Source organism: Ascaphus truei, unplaced genomic scaffold, assembly GCF_040206685.1.
Source record: "Ascaphus truei isolate aAscTru1 unplaced genomic scaffold, aAscTru1.hap1 HAP1_SCAFFOLD_793, whole genome shotgun sequence".
Classification (NCBI taxonomy): Eukaryota; Metazoa; Chordata; class Amphibia; order Anura; family Ascaphidae; genus Ascaphus; species Ascaphus truei.
Window position 1 is genome coordinate 51763 of NW_027457128.1, and position 17215 is coordinate 68977.

General features: G+C 52.2%; 1 protein-coding gene across 1 annotated transcript in view; it reads left to right on the forward strand.

Moving 5' to 3' along the window:
- The window catches only part of LOC142486230 (protein kinase C delta type-like), a 57161-nt gene extending 44811 nt beyond the window's left edge, over window positions 1-12350 (forward strand). Inside the window, exons 10-17 of the mRNA XM_075584868.1 lie at window positions 3086-3216; window positions 3304-3477; window positions 4288-4379; window positions 4562-4624; window positions 5959-6097; window positions 7102-7290; window positions 7811-7939; window positions 11820-12350. Of these exons, the coding sequence (XP_075440983.1) occupies window positions 3086-3216; window positions 3304-3477; window positions 4288-4379; window positions 4562-4624; window positions 5959-6097; window positions 7102-7290; window positions 7811-7939; window positions 11820-11978 (1076 nt within the window). The 3' untranslated portion in view covers window positions 11979-12350. The remainder of the gene's footprint in view (window positions 1-3085; window positions 3217-3303; window positions 3478-4287; window positions 4380-4561; window positions 4625-5958; window positions 6098-7101; window positions 7291-7810; window positions 7940-11819) is intronic.
- Window positions 12351-17215: the final 4865 nt, after the last annotated feature.

Sequence of the window (17215 nt, forward strand, 5' to 3'; positions counted from 1 at the left end):
CCTTTCCCTGCCTCTGCATGAACCCCCCTCTCCCTAAATCTCCATGAACCCCCCCTCTCCCTGCCTCTGCATGATCCCCCCCCTCTCCCTGCCTCTGCATGATCCCCCCCCCCCCCTTTCCCTGCCTCTGCATAAACCCCCCTCTCCCTAAATCTCCATGAATCTCCCTCTCCCTAAATCTCCATGAACCCCCCCTCTCCCTGCCTCTGCATGATCCCCCCCCCCTTCCCTGCCTCTGCATGAACCCCCCCTTTCCCTGCCTCTGCATGATCCCCCCCCCTTTCCCTGCCTCTGCATGAACCCCCCCTCTCCCTGCCTCTGCATGAACCCCCCCTTTCCCTGCCTCTGCATGATCCCCCCCCCTTTCCCTGCCTCTGCATGAACCCCCCCTTTCCCTGCCTCTGCATGAACCCCCCCTCTCCCTGCCTCTGCATGAACCCCCCCTTTCCCTGCCTCTGCATGATCCCCCCCCTTTCCCTGCCTCTGCATGATCCCCCCCCCTTTCCCTGCCTCTGCATGAACCCCCCCTTTCCCTGCCTCTGCATGAACCCCCCCCTCTCCCTGCCTCTGCATGAACCCCCCCTTTCCCTGCCTCTGCATGATCCCCCCCCCTTTCCCTGCCTCTGCATGATCCCCCCCCCTCTCCCTGCCTCTGCATGAACCCCCCCTTTCCCTGCCTCTGCATGAACCCCCCCTTTCCCTGCCTCTGCATGAACCCCCCCTTTCCCTGCCTCTGCATGAACCCCCCCTTTCCCTGCCTCTGCATGAACCCCCCTTTCCCTGCCTCTGCATGAACCCCCCTTTCCCTGCCTCTGCATGAACCCCCCCTTTCCCTGCCTCTGCATGAACCCCCCTTTCCCTGCCTCTGCATGAACCCCCCTCTCCCTAAATCTCCATGAACCCCCCCTCTCCCTGCCTCTGCATGATCCCCCCCCCTTTCCCTGCCTCTGCATGAACCCCCCCTTTCCCTGCCTCTGCATGATCCCCCCCCCTTTCCCTGCCTCTGCATGAACCCCCCCTCTCCCTGCCTCTGCATGATCCCCCCCCCTTTCCCTGCCTCTGCATGATCCCCCCCCCCTTTCCCTGCCTCTGCATGATCCCCCCCCCCTTTCCCTGCCTCTGCATGAACCCCCCCTCTCCCTGCCTCTGCATGAACCCCCCCTCTCCCTGCCTCTGCATGAACCCCCCCTCTCCCTGCCTCTGCATGAACCCCCCCTCTCCCTGCCTCTGCATGAACCCCCCCTCTCCCTGCCTCTGCATGAACCCCCCCTCTCCCTGCCTCCGCATGACCCCCCCTCTCCCTGCCTCTGCATGAACCCCCCCTTTCCCTGCCTCTGCATGAACCCCCCCTTTCCCTGCCTCTGCATGAACCCCCCCTTTCCCTGCCTCTGCATGAACCCCCCCTTTCCCTGCCTCTGCATGAACCCCCCTTTCCCTGCCTCTGCATGAACCCCCCTTTCCCTGCCTCTGCATGAACCCCCCCTTTCCCTGCCTCTGCATGAACCCCCCTTTCCCTGCCTCTGCATGAACCCCCCTCTCCCTAAATCTCCATGAACCCCCCCTCTCCCTGCCTCTGCATGATCCCCCCCCCTTTCCCTGCCTCTGCATGAACCCCCCCTTTCCCTGCCTCTGCATGATCCCCCCCCCTTTCCCTGCCTCTGCATGAACCCCCCCTCTCCCTGCCTCTGCATGATCCCCCCCCCTTTCCCTGCCTCTGCATGATCCCCCCCCCCTTTCCCTGCCTCTGCATGATCCCCCCCCCCTTTCCCTGCCTCTGCATGAACCCCCCCTCTCCCTGCCTCTGCATGAACCCCCCCTCTCCCTGCCTCTGCATGAACCCCCCCTCTCCCTGCCTCTGCATGAACCCCCCCTCTCCCTGCCTCTGCATGAACCCCCCCTCTCCCTGCCTCTGCATGAACCCCCCCTCTCCCTGCCTCTGCATGAACCCCCCCTCTCCCTGCCTCTGCATGAACCCCCCCTCTCCCTGCCTCTGCATGAACCCCCCCTCTCCCTGCCTCTGCATGAACCCCCCCTCTCCCTGCCTCTGCATGAACCCCCCCTCTCCCTGCCTCCGCATGACCCCCCCTCTCCCTGCCTCTGCATGACCCCCCCTTTCCCTGCCTCTGCATGACCCCCCCTCTCCCTGCCTCTGCATGACCCCCCCTCTTCCTGCCTCTGCATGACCCCCCCTCTCCCTGCCTCTGCATGACCCCCCCCTCTCCCTGCCTCTGCATGATCCCCCCCCCCTTTCCCTGCCTCTGCATGATCCCCCCCCCTTTCCCTGCCTCTGCATGAACCCCCCCTCTCCCTGCCTCTGCATGAACCCCCCCTCTCCCTGCCTCTGCATGAACCCCCCCTCTCCCTGCCTCTGCATGAACCCCCCCTCTCCCTGCCTCTGCATGAACCCCCCCTCTCCCTGCCTCCGCATGACCCCCCCTCTCCCTGCCTCTGCATGACCCCCCCTCTCCCTGCCTCTGAATGACCCCCCCCCTCTCCCTGCCTCCGCATGACCCCCCCTCTCCCTGCCTCTGCATGACCCCCCCTCTCCCTGCCTCTGCATGAACCCCCCCTCTCCCTGCCTCTGCATGACCCCCCCTTTCCCTGCCTCTGCATGACCCCCCCTCTCCCTGCCTCTGCATGAACCCCCCCTCTCCCTGCCTCTGCATGACCCCCCCTTTCCCTGCCTCTGCATGACCCCCCCTCTCCCTGCCTCCGCATGACCCCCCCCCTCTCCCTGCCTCCGCATGACCCCCCCTCTCCCTGCCTCTGCATGACCCCCCCCCTCTCCCTGCCTCCGCATGACCCCCCCTCTCCCTGCCTCTGCATGACCCCCCCTCTCCCTGCCTCTGCATGAACCCCCCCTCTCCCTGCCTCTGCATGACCCCCCTTTCCCTGCCTCTGCATGACCCCCCCTCTCCCTGCCTCCGCATGACCCCCCCCCCTCTCCCTGCCTCCGCATGACCCCCCCTCTCCCTGCCTCTGCATGACCCCCCCCCTCTCCCTGCCTCCGCATGACCCCCCCTCTCCCTGCCTCTGCATGACCCCCCCTCTCCCTGCCTCTGAATGACCCCCCCTCTCCCTGCAGATAACGAGTACGATAAGCTGTGGGAGGGGGTCAGCCCTCGGCCCCCCATCAGGGTCTCCAGCATCAGCAACCGCCTGACAGCGGAGAACTTCCTCTTCCACAAGGTCCTGGGGAAAGGCAGCTTTGGGAAGGTGAGTGACATGTGACCCTCTAAAGGCTTGGGGTGCGTCCCTTCCTCTGGCCACCCGCAGACGGCTCACCTTCCCGGCTCCTTGCAGGTGCTGTTGGCCGAGCTGAAAGGCAAGAACGAGTTCTTTGCGGTGAAAGCCCTGAAGAAGGACGTGGTGCTGATGGACGATGACGTGGAGTGTACCATGGTAGAGAAGAGAGTGCTAGCATTGGCCTGGGACAACCCCTTCCTCACCCATGTCTACTGCACCTTCCAGACCAAGGTACCCGCTGGGGCACAGAGGGGGCTCATGGCACTGCCCGCAATGGATTCGGATCCCACCTCAAACACCATGTTTTAGACCACACATAGGATATGACCTGACTGCAATGTCAGTGTTGTGGTTAAGGTGGTAAAGGTGGTAAATCTGGGGGATCGGAAACCCATTTTCAAGACTGGTGGTCAAATTTGGTCTTTGGAGGTTTGATTTTGGTGGTAGATTGTTACCAATAGACCAATATTAGACCTCACAGATCTCTGAGAACGTTTTTAGTTTGTGTGATGTAATTTTTTGGACACAAAGTTATTGGGGCCAGAAGTGGGATTAGCCCTGTAAAGATGGCCCAGCCCCAAGTTAAAATGAACTATGGTCAGGGCGGCAAACATCCAGTCGTCCCCTTGTCTGGGATGAGCTTCTTTTTCGTTGGGCCACGTGCTGGCAGGCACCACACTGCAGGGCGTGTGTAGACCTGGCGCCACACAATGTCCTCCGCCTGCCTCCCGCGGTTTGGAGGCCTTTAAACGCGTCGGTCCAACGATTAACCGTTGAGGAAAGGGGAAGGATCTTTATTTGGGGTGGAGGGGGTCATTGATGTGAGGGGTGAACCTGTGCCGGTGTTGGGGGGGGGCTGGAGACCCACGGCCAGGGTCTCGGCCAGGTACTGCGTGTTGCGTCTTGTCTACTGTGTCACCAACACCCTGTCTGTTGGGTAATTCAGGGTGGGGCGGGTAGATGATTTTGAGGTGTCAGTGATGCGCTGAAGAGGTCCTGTCCTCTCCTCATCCTCTCACCCCCTCTTGTGTCCTGGGACAGGAACATCTCTTCTTTGTCATGGAGTTCCTGAACGGAGGTGACCTGATGTTCCACATTCAGGACAAGGGACGTTTTGACCTGTACCGAGCCACGTGAGTCCGCAGTGTTTCATTCCAGGGGAACTATGAGAGTATATAACGCTCACTAACATGAACAGAACAGGGTCCAACTCTCCAATGTCCCTCATTTCCAGAGAAACCGAAGGCGCCCAATCTTTCTATTTGTCTGAAGGAGGCGATGAGATTGTTCAGTTCTTGTGTTTATTCCTCTGTAGGTTTTACGGAGCTGAGATTCTGTGCGGATTACAATTCCTTCACTCGAAAGGCATTATCTACAGGTAAGAAGCCCCCCCCTCCCCTACCCTTCCCCCCTCCCCTACCCTTCCCCCTCACCTCCCTTACCCTAGCCATCCCCCTCACTCCTCACCTCCACTCCCTCACCCCCACTCTCCCAAAATATATATATATATATATATATATATATATATATATATAACTTGTGAGCACATTCGCATGCCTCAGGCAGGTCTATACACACACACCACACACACACCACACACACACCACACACACACCACACACACACCACACACACACAGTACATACATGTTTGTGACCCTTTCACCACCAGAGAGGTCGCAATGTCTGGCACCAAAGGTGCTCGCGCTGCCCCCTGGGGGTGATCATGATGGGAGCTGCGGGTCTTATTCCGAGTTGTAGAATATGGCGTCGGATACTAACCACGGGGCCACTTCTAACCACGGGGCCACTTCTAACCACGGGGCCACGTGTCTGCTCCGTTTTCTACCTGCTGTAAAACTGTCTGTCATATGTAGGATTTAGCTGTTTGGGTGAATTCCCTGACTGTATGACTCCTACCCCCTGTGCTGGGCGGCTGCTCCCTGCATGCACCCCCCTGTGCTGGGCGGCTGCTCCCTGCATGCACCCCCCTGTGCTGGGCGGCTGCTCCCTGCATGCACCCCCCTGTGCTGGGCGGCTGCTCCCTGCATGCACCCCCCTGTGCTGGGCGGCTGCTCCCTGCATGCACCCCCCTGTGCTGGGCGGCTGCTCCCTGCATGCACCCCCCTGTGCTGGGCGGCTGCTCCCTGCATGCACCCCCCTGTGCTGGGCGGCTGCTCCCTGCATGCACCCCCCTGTGCTGGGCGGCTGCTCCCTGCATGCACCCCCCCTGTGCTGGGCGGCTGCTCCCTGCATGCACCCCCCTGTGCTGGGAGGCTGCTCCCTGCATGCACCCCCCTGTGCTGGGCGGCTGCTCCCTGCATGCACCCCCCTGTGCTGGGCGGCTGCTCCCTGCATGCACCCCCCTGTGCTGGGCGGCTGCTCCCTGCATGCACCCCCCTGTGCTGGGAGGCTGCTCCCTGCATGCACCCCCCTGTGCTGGGCGGCTGCTCCCTGCATGCACCCCCCTGTGCTGGGCGGCTGCTCCCTGCATGCACCCCCCTGTGCTGGGCGGCTGCTCCCTGCATGCACCCCCCCTGTGCTGGGCGGCTGCTCCCTGCATGCACCCCCCTGTGCTGGGCGGCTGCTCCCTGCATGCACCCCCTGTGCTGGGCGGCTGCTCCCTGCATGCACCCCCCTGTGCTGGGCGGCTGCTCCCTGCATGCACCCCCCTGTCGGTGCAGCTCTCGCCTGATTCCCGTGTTCCCTGCAGAGATCTGAAGTTGGATAACGTGATGTTGGACAAAGACGGTCACATCAAGATCGCCGACTTCGGGATGTGCAAAGAGAACGTGGTCGGGGAGAATAAGGCCACCACTTTCTGTGGCACCCCCGACTATATCGCTCCAGAGGTGAGGGCAGCTCAGTACCCCAACCCGTCATACCCCTCCCCCCCCCTCCAACCCGACATACCCCCCCCAAACTCAACATACCCCCCCTATTGCCCATATACCCTCATAATTACTCCTATTGCCCCATATAACCGCTCCCTATAACTCCTCCTATTGCCCCATATACCCGCTCCCTATAACGCCTCCTATACCCCCATATAACCGCTCCCTATACCCCATATAACCGCTCCCTATAACTCCCCCTATTACCCCATATAACCGCTCCCTATAACTCCTCCTATTGCCCCATATAACCCCTCCCTATAACTCCTCCTATTGCCCCATATACCCGCTCCCTATAACTCCCCCTATTACCCCATATAACCTCTCCCTATAACTCCCCCTATTACCCCATATAACCGCTCCCTATAACTCCTCCTATTGCCCCATATAACCCCTCCCTATAACTCCTCCTATTGCCCCATATACCCGCTCCCTATAACTCCTCCTATTACCCCATATAACCTCTCCCTATAACTCCCCCTATTACCCCATATACCCGCTCCCTATAACTCCCCCTATTGCCCCATATAACCGCTCCCTATAACTCCCCCTATTGCCCCATATAACCGCTCCCTATAACTCCCCCTATTACCCCATATAACCTCTCCCTATAACTCCTCCTATTACCCCATATAACCTCTCCCTATAACTCCCCCTATTACCCCATATAACCGCTCCCTATAACTCCTCCTATTACCCCATATAACCTCTCTATAACTCCTCCTATTACCCCATATAACCTCCCTATAACTCCTCCTATTACCCCATATAACCTCTCTATAACTCCTCCTATTACCCCATATAACCGCTCCCTATAACTCCCCCTTTTGCCCCATATCGCTGCTGTGTGTGCCTGTGCAGACACTGGGGGATTAGGGGGATTAGCGGGGTTTTGGGGTAAGGTGGGAGGGTTGTACTTGGGACAGAGAAATCCCATTGGGTGTTCCCTTCTCGCGCCACAGATCCTGCAAGGCTTGAAGTACACGTTCTCCGTGGATTGGTGGTCCTTCGGGGTCCTGCTCTACGAGATGCTGATCGGTCAGTCGCCCTTCCACGGGGACGATGAAGACGAGCTGTTTGAGTCCATCCGAGTGGACACCCCCCACTTCCCTCGCTGGATCACCAAGGAGTCCAAAGACATACTGGAGAAGGTACGGGAGGTGGGAAGGGCGTGGCGCGGGAGGTGGGAAGGGCGTGGCGCGGGAGGTGGGAAGGGCGTGGCGCGGGAGGTGGGAAGGGCGTGGCGCGGGAGGTGGGAAGGGCGTGGCGCAGGGGTTGGGAAGGGCGTGGCGCGGGAGGTGGAAGGGGCGTGGCGCGGGAGGTGGGAAGGGCGTGGCGCGGGGGTTGGGAAGGGCGTGGCGCGGGGGTTGGGAAGGGCGTGGCGCGGGAGGTGGTAAGGGCGTGGCGCGGGAGGTGGGAGGGCGTGGCGTGGGAAGGGCGTGGCGCGGGAGGTGGGAGGGCGTGGCACAGGGCTCTGCTTCCATTGGCATTTAAGGAAAATAAAGCTCCCGATGATATTTTAACCCTTGCAATGCTTATGGGGCAAATCTATTATAAAGCAATGTGTCTGTGACATGCTGCAGGCCGCACGGGTATTGCAGGGGTTAAGTAGACCCCAGGGGTGCAGAACTGACTGGGGGGGGGTCTCCGCTTTGCCTCCTGTTTTCCCAGCTGTTTGAGAGGGACCCCCTGAAGAGACTGGGGGTGACCGGGAACGTCAAGCTGCACCCATTCTTCAAGACCATCAACTGGACCGCACTGGAGAAGAGGGAGGTGGAACCCCCCTTCAAACCCAAAGTGGTACGTTCTGCACACTTGCGCTGAGTGTGTTACACCTCATCACCGGGTACCATCCTGCGACCGTGCAAGTGTTATACTGGGGGATCAGTCCTGCGACCGTGCGAGTTTTATACTGGGGGATCAGTCCTGTGTCAGTGTTATACTGGGGGATCAGTCCTGTGTCAGTGCGAGTGTTATACTGGGGGATCTGTCCTGTGTCAGTGTTATACGGGGGATCAGTCCTGCGTCAGTGTGAGTGTTATACTGGGGGATCTGTCCTGTGTCAGTGCGAGTGTTATACTGGGGGATCAGTCCTGTGTGAGTGTTATACTGGGGGATCTGTCCTGTGTCAGTGTGAGTGTTATACTGGGGGATCAGTCCTGTGTCAGTGTGAGTGTTATACTGGGGGATCAGTCCTGTGTCAGTGTGAGTGTTATACTGGGGGATCAGTCCTGTCAGTGCGAGTGTTATACTGGGGGATATGTCCTGTCAGTGCGAGTGTTATACTGGGGGATCTGTCCTGTCAGTGCAAGTGTTATACTGGGGGATCTGCCCTGTGTCAGTATGAGTGTTATACTGGGGGATCAGTCCTGCGTTAGTGCGAGTGTTATACTGGGGGATCAGTCCTGTGAGTACAAGTGTTATACTGGGGGATCAGTCCTGTCAGTGTGAGTGTTATACTGGGGGATCTGTCCTGTGTCAGTGTGAGTGTTATACTGGGGGATCAGTCCTGTGTCAGTGTGAGTGTTATACTGGGGGATCAGTCCTGTGTCAGTGTGAGTGTTATACTGGGGGATCAGTCCTGTGTCAGTGTGAGTGTTATACTGGGGGATCAGTCCTGTCAGTGCGAGTGTTATACTGGGGGATCTGTCCTGTCAGTGCGAGTGTTATACTGGGGGATCTGCCCTGTGTCAGTATGAGTGTTATACTGGGGGATCAGTCCTGCGTTAGTGCGAGTGTTATACTGGGGGATCAGTCCTGTGTCAGTGCGAGTGTTATACTGGGGGATCAGTCCTGTGTGAGTGTTATACTGGGGGATCTGTCCTGTGTCAGTGTGAGTGTTATACTGGGGGATCAGTCCTGTGTCAGTGTGAGTGTTATACTGGGGGATCAGTCCTGTGTCAGTGTGAGTGTTATACTGGGGGATCAGTCCTGTCAGTGCGAGTGTTATACTGGGGGATATGTCCTGTATGTGCGAGTGTTATACTGGGGGATCTGTCCTGTCAGTGCAAGTGTTATACTGGGGGATCTGCCCTGTGTCAGTATGAGTGTTATACTGGGGGATCAGTCCTGCGTTAGTGCGAGTGTTATACTGGGGGATCAGTCCTGTGAGTACAAGTGTTATACTGGGGGATCAGTCCTGTCAGTGTGAGTGTTATACTGGGGGATCTGTCCTGTGTCAGTGTGAGTGTTATACTGGGGGATCAGTCCTGTGTCAGTGTGAGTGTTATACTGGGGGATCAGTCCTGTGTCAGTGTGAGTGTTATACTGGGGGATCAGTCCTGTCAGTGCGAGTGTTATACTGGGGGATATGTCCTGTCAGTGCGAGTGTTATACTGGGGGATCTGTCCTGTCAGTGCGAGTGTTATACTGGGGGATCTGCCCTGTGTCAGTATGAGTGTTATACTGGGGGATCAGTCCTGCGTTAGTGCGAGTGTTATACTGGGGGATCAGTCCTGTGTCAGTGCGAGTGTTATACTGGGGGATCAGTCCTGTGTGAGTGTTATACTGGGGGATCAGTCCTGTGAGTTCAAGTGTTATACTGGGGGATCAGTCCTGCGTCAGTGTGAGTGTTATACTGGGGGATCAGTCCTGTGTCAGTGCAAGTGTTATACTGGGGGATCAGTCCTGTCAGTACGAGTGTAATACTGGGGGATCAGTCCTGTGTCAGTGTTATACTGGGGGATCAGTCCTGTGTCAGTGCGAGTGTTATACTGGGGGATCAGTCCTGTGTCAGTGCGAGTGTTATACTGGGGGATCAGTCCTGTGTCAGTGCGAGTGTTATACTGGGGGATCAGTCCTGTGTCAGTGCGAGTGTTATACTGGGGGATCAGTCCTGTGTCAGGGCGAGTGTTATACTGGGGGATCAGTCCTGTGTCAGGGCGAGTGTTATACTGGGGGATCAGTCCTGTGTCAGTGCGAGTGTTATACTGGGGGATCAGTCCTGTGTCAGGGCGAGTGTTATACTGGGGGATCAGTTCTGTGTCAGTGTGAGTGTTATACTGGGGGGTCAGTCCTGTGTCAGTGTTATACTGGGGGGTCAGTCCTACGACCCTCAGGGGAAACAATATAGAGAGCAATATATAACATGCCTGAGTGGATATATAGACATGTATTCACTGTTACACACACATACATACACACGCACATTCACTAGCACTCGTACACACACACTCTCATTCACTGGCACACACATATACACACACACACATACACACACACTCTCATTCACTGGCACACACATATACACACACACACATACACACACACGCACATTCACTGGCACACACATACATACACACGCACATTCACTAGTACTCATACACACACTCTCATTCACTGGCACACACATATACACACACACACATACACACATACACACACACGCACATTCACTGGCACACACATACACACACGCGCATTCACTAGCACTCGTACACACACACGCTCATTCACTGGCACACACATATACACACACACACATACACACACACTCTCATTCACTGGCACACACATATACACACACACACACACATACACACACACGTACATTCACTGGCACACACATACACACACGCGCATTCACTAGCACTCGTACACACACACTCTCATTCACTGGCACACACATATACACACACACACATACACACACACTCTCATTCACTGGCACACACATATACACACACACACACACATACACACACACGTACATTCACTGGCACACACATACACACACACACATACACACACACGTACATTCACTGGTACATACATACATACACACTCGCATATACATATATACACTCTCACTCACACTCGGAGGATGGAAAGACTCAGAATAAATAAATCAACGTCATTTCTGCCCAACTTTCCTAACATTCTGTGAGACTGGATCGCGCCTCCACCCCTCCCCGCTGCCGCCTCCCCGCTGCCCCCACCCCTCCCCGCGGCCGCCGCCGTCCCTCCACTCTGTCTGCGGCGGCCGCCGTCCCTCCCCTCTGTCCGCGGCCGCCGCCGTCCCTCCCCTCTCCCAGTCACTAATATCCCACCTCTCTCCGCATGGTTCCCGCTGTCCCACTAGGTTCACGTGCCGTCTCTCTCTATCCACCTATTCGCAGAGCAGAGCGCATTACAAGCGTCCGCGCTTCCCACTGCTGCATTCTCATCTCGTGTCTGCAAATTGTGCGGGATTTCCTCATCTGTTCAAGTTTTTGTTACAAATATATTATTTTATCTCCCCTCCCCCCCTCTCATCCCCTCTTCCCTCCTGTCTGATCTTTTCTCCCCCTCATCTCCTCTTCCCCCCTCTCATCTTCTCTTCTCCACCCCCCTCTCATCTCCTCTTCTCCCCCCTCTCATCTCCTCTTCTCCCCCCTCTCATCTCTTCTCCGCCCCCCCTCTCATCTCCTCTTCTCCCCACCCCCACGTCTCCTTCTCCCCCCCACCCCCTCCCCCCCCACCCCACATCTCCTTCTCCCCCCCACCCCCCTCTCCCCCCCCACCCCACATCTCCTTCTCCCCCCCACCCCCTCTCCCCCCCCCACCCCCTCTCCCCCCCCCACCCCACATCTCTTTCTCCCCCCTCTCCCCCCCCCACCCCACATCTCCTTCTGCCCCCCACCCCCTCTCCCCCCACCACCCCCCATCTCCTTCTCCACCCCCCCCCCCACCCCTCCCGTAGAAATCTCCCGGAGATTATACCAACTTTGACCGCGAGTTTCTGAGCGAGAAGCCGCGGCTATCCTTCTGCGAAAAAAACCTCATCGATTCCATGGATCAGACGGCGTTTCAGGGCTTCTCTTTCATCAACCCCAAGATGGAGCGTCTGCTGGACAAGTGACCGTACCCCCAACTTCCGTTTGGTTGAACCCCTAAAGAACGATGGACGCAGATATACACTGAAGGACTGGTGTAGAGAAACCGTTGTGACTGCCGCCAATCACTCACTATAATCTGTTTTGTTTAAATATCCCATTAAAAAAGCCCCCCCTGTAATAGAATCCCTCCCCTCTCGTTACTTGAATGTAGTAATACGGTGTCGGAACAAAACCATTATAAATATATGTATATATTGCTAGGGGCGGGGGGGAAACAGCGAAAAAAACTAACTAGTGAAAGATTTAATAACGGGTGAAATGTCGCAGATAAATATATTTTTTACAATCCACTCCGGCTTTGTTTTGTTTTAACAATAAATAGATTTTAATAGCAACACATTTTGTTTCAAATCTTTTTGTCTGTTGCAAACATTGTCACGTACGGTGCACCTGTGACCTGCATATGGGAGAAGGGTTAATACACAGCTCGCAGGCGGGCACACTTTTCATCGCTAAGGTCCCTCAAATGGACAATATCTCCCCTAAATCTGTCCCCATATACCACCTGTCATGAACAGCCACAAGTGAGCACGTGACTTGGATATGGGACAGGGTTAATACACACGGCTACTCTAGCCAACTCATCTTTTGCCTGCGCAAGGTACCTCCAATGAGTTAATATTAACCCCTTACTCAATTGCAGTCATATCTTTACGCTGCCACCACCCAAGAAATTATGCAAATAAAAGATGTAAAATTAATATCTGCCAGGGTCCAAGGTCCCTGTTTATTATAGAAAAAACTATGCACTTAACACACAAGCATCTGTTGTAGCAAAATGTGACTGAAAATATAAAGACTCTCCAGAGTATACAACACTTCATTCAGAGCCCAAAGCATCACTTATTAAATGTTTTAATATATACAAAAATGCAGTGCTTAGATTACAGAAAAAGGATTAAAAGAACATACAGTTACAGTAAATGCAGGACAGTTTCTCAAAATAACAGGATAAAACAGAAATCCCTATACATGACCATATTTCAGGATTTCCCCCAGAGAGGTCACTGGTGCAGACAGGAGAACGTACGTGTTTGGTCCAAAACACACCTCTGTTGAAATCTGATTTTCATAACACCTTGCTATGTCTTATGTATGGGTTCTTTCCCCATTGAAACAGCATAAGCCCACCCCTGTCGTAAATCAGCTGCGAGACCGACGGTTTAACGACAAAGTAAAAAAACTTCTACCAAACGACGTTTACGTTTTTGCCTCAGTATATAACCGCACTCATAGCTCCCCTCCTCTAATATTCAGCCACACGCGAGTCACATCAATAGATTCAGGCGCTCATTATGGACGCAACGAGACTAATCACGACTGTCTTGATCCTAAATTTGAGTGACATGGATATCTGTCCTTGGCACCCATGCAGTGTGTGACCTCGTTACATGCCACACTGTGCCACGATTACACATATGTAACACTTATGTACAGTAGATGTCAGATGATAGTCTCATATTTTTAATAAAGGCCTCCAATGAAACAATAACCTGTGTCACCTCTTTGGAATGCACCAGTAATTATTCATGAACGTTTCGTTTTCTTTGAGGCTGGCAGAATAGTATCTGGTTAGCGTTTACGACCTTCTAAACAACACGTCACTTTTAGTGAGCCATCCCGTGATAGGCGCCCCCAATTAAGTTCTCTTTGAAGACCATCACAGACCTAGGAAAAGTCTTGACCTGTCATAAACCTGCATTAACCCCTGAAGCACCAGATTGATTCATCTTTGTCATATCATGAGATATGTATTTTAAAGGGTAAAATGCCCAAAATCGCTTCCTCTCAAATCTGCATTGATGCACGATTGGAGTTTTAAGGCCGGGCTACAATTTCATCTCCCAGAATCCACTGCTGGTCTTGTCCTACAAGAATCCACTGCTCGTCTTGTCCTCTCCCAAGAGCGGGCATCGACATCATCAAAAGCTTCAACTGATTCTATCGGCCATGTTTTTCTATCCCAGCAAGAGACCAGGATGTTTTGGATGCAGCTGCGGGAATTAATTTTCAAAGGAGAAGGAACTCTGTGTATTTTTCTTTAGTAAAAAAAATCCACAAAGTATCAAAAAAAAAAGTCCTATTATTTTCTATGCGTTTTCATTGATAATTACGGTTTTTATGCCCAATAGATCTATTTCTTTTCATAAAGCAAATTGCCCCTTTAATTTAGTGAACAGCTTCATGTATTCATTTTTTTTCCTTTTTAATATAAAGCTTCCATTTTATTATTAAATACACTCTGAACAGACCTAAAATAAACCAATTATTCATCATTAATATTATACAAATTCTTTGCCTCTGTGTTTACCAGGGAAGAATCAAGTTCAATAGTAGTGCCGCAGGAGGAAGCCACAACCTCCATATTAATGAACAATTGGTTAACTGAGGAAGAAGTTCATAAGCGACTTGAAAAAATTAAAGTAAATAAGGCACCTGGCCCTGATGGCATACATCCAAGAGTTCTCAAGGCGTTAAGCTCAGTAATTAGCAAAACCATTATATTTAATATTCAAGGACTCCATTTCCACAGGTTCAGTACCACAAGATTGGCTTAAAGCAGATGTGTTGCTTATATTTAAAAAGGGAGCTAGATCACAACCGGGGAATTACAGACCTGTAAGCCTGACTTCAATAGTGGGGAAACTACTTGAAGGTTTAATATGAGATAATATTCAGGAATACCTAATTGAAAACAAAATTATTAGTAATAGTCAGCATTGATTTATGAAGGATAGATCATGCCAAACTAACCTTATTTGTTTCTTTGAGGAGGTAAGTAGGAATCTAGACCAGGGTAATGCTGTTGATGTGGTCTACTTAGATTTTGCAAAGGCTTTTGATACGATTTCACACAAGAGGTTGGTGTACAAAATAAAGAAAATTGGACTCCGTAATAATATATGCACCTGGATTGAAAACTGGTTAAAGGACAGACAACAGAGGGTTGTCATAAATGGAACTTTTTCAGGTCGGGCTAAAGTCGTGAGTGGAGTACCTCAGGGATCGGTACTGGGACCCCTGCTTTTTATCTTGTTTATTAATGACCTTGAGGTTGGCATCGAGAGCAAAGTCTCCATCTTTGCTGATGATACTAAATTGTGTAAGGTAATAGAATCAGAGCAGGATGTAATTTCTATTGAGTAGAGGCTAGCTAAATTAGATTTATTTACATTAGGAAAGAGCATCTAAGAGGGGATATGATAACTATATATAAATATATTCGGGGACAATACAAGGAGCTTTCAAAAGAACTATTCATCCCACGGGCAGTACAAAGGACTCGGGGCCATCACTTAAAGTTGGAGGAAAGGAGATTTCACCAGCAACAAAGGAAAGGGTTCTTTACAGTAAGGGCAGTTACAGTGTGGGATTCATTACCCGTGGAGACTGTGATGGCAGATACAATAGATTTGTTCAAAAAAAGTTTGGATATTTTTAGAACGGAAAGGTATACAGGGATATACCAAATAAGTAAACATGAGGGAGTAATCTGATTGCCAATATTGGAGTCAGAGTATATGTGAAAGACAAGCACTAAGAAGTGATTATCAAATGTAATGTAACAAGCAAATAAGTCGGTGATAAAGTGCGATGTGCAAATAGTGAATAGCAATAAGATAAAACATGCATAACAATCTAAACAATATTGGTGTTTAAATATCTAACTTTCCGTGCACCTTGAAGCACAGGACTGTCACTATTACAGCACTTAAAATAGTTCAAAGAAGGTATTGGAGCAGGGAATGCTTATAGCGCTGGGAAAATAGAAATTTGTTTTGCACTATATATAAAAGTGGAGTGGGGGGGGGGGGGAAACAGAAAAATAGATTCTGTAACACTCACTAGCCAAGTTCTTTAGATCTGTTCTCGGTTAATGAGAACAGATTGGGTTCAAGATTTCCCCCCGAGGAAGCATTGGCGAAACGCGTAGGGTGGCCGAGTATTGCGTTAGACGGAGGCAGAGTTGGCACAGCTGTCGAGCAGAAACCATGAGACTTGCGGACATCACATGACGCAACAGTGATTGGAAGGCTTAAAGCACAGTCGTCCGCGCCCACGCCGTTTTATGTCCCTGATCTACGTGCTTGATTTAAATATTTCAAACGCGTGTGACATGTGGCGGATTGTACCACCGTTTTTCATTATAAATACAGTATTATACTACGATCGATTTTTCTTCCACCTTTTGGAGTTACTGAGAGTGAAGATTTTAGGAAATCCTGGAACCAATGTGTTCTCAGTAACCAAGAACAGATCTAAAGAGATCGGTTTGTGAGTGTTACAGATTCTATTTTTCTGGTTCCCATTTTTTCCACCTTTGAAATACTATATTGCTAGTTTTATATACTGTATTTCTAGTTTTTTACTTTTCCCAGCGCTATCAGCATTCCTTGCTCCAATATTATTGGAGTCAGGAAGGAATTTATTTTCCCCCTTAAGAGATCATTAGATGATTGTCACTGGGGTTTTATGTTTGCCTTCCTCTGGATCAATATACTGTAAATTTAGCATAGGTTGGAGTTGATGGACGTATGTATTTTTCAGCCTCATCTATGTGTCTAACTAAGGGGCCTATGCAATAAGCAGTTATAAAAAAAAATCGCCATCAATTTTAATTCCCCATTTTTGGCATCGCTGCTATCACCGTATGCAGAAAGTCCCGAACACCTGTGATAGCAACATTTGAACAAATGGCGAGTAGCCGGCGCCGAGATTATTGACCCTCTGAAAAGGGCTCACCCGGAAAAAAAACGGAGCCGTGAGGATGTGTATTGACTATCGCACATTGAACAAAAGGACCACCCCAGCTCAGTACACAATGCCACGTATTATTTATTTATTTATTAATTGTTTATAAAATATTTTACCAGGAAGTAATACATTGAGAGTTACCGCTTGTTTTCAAGTATGTCCTGGGCACAGAGTAAAACAAATAATACATGGTTACAAGTACAGTTACATAAATGAACAAGGTATACATTATATACAAGACATTGCGTGCACAGTTAAAGAAAATATATATTATGAGCGTATGAAACAGTTACAGACCAGGTTAAAGTGTGAGACAACCTTAGATTTGAAAGAACTTAAGCTGGTGGTGGATATGAGAGTTCCCGGGAGACTGTTCCAGTTTTGGGGTGCACGGAAGGAGAAGGAGGAACGTCCGGATACTTTGTTGAGCCTTGGGACCATGAAC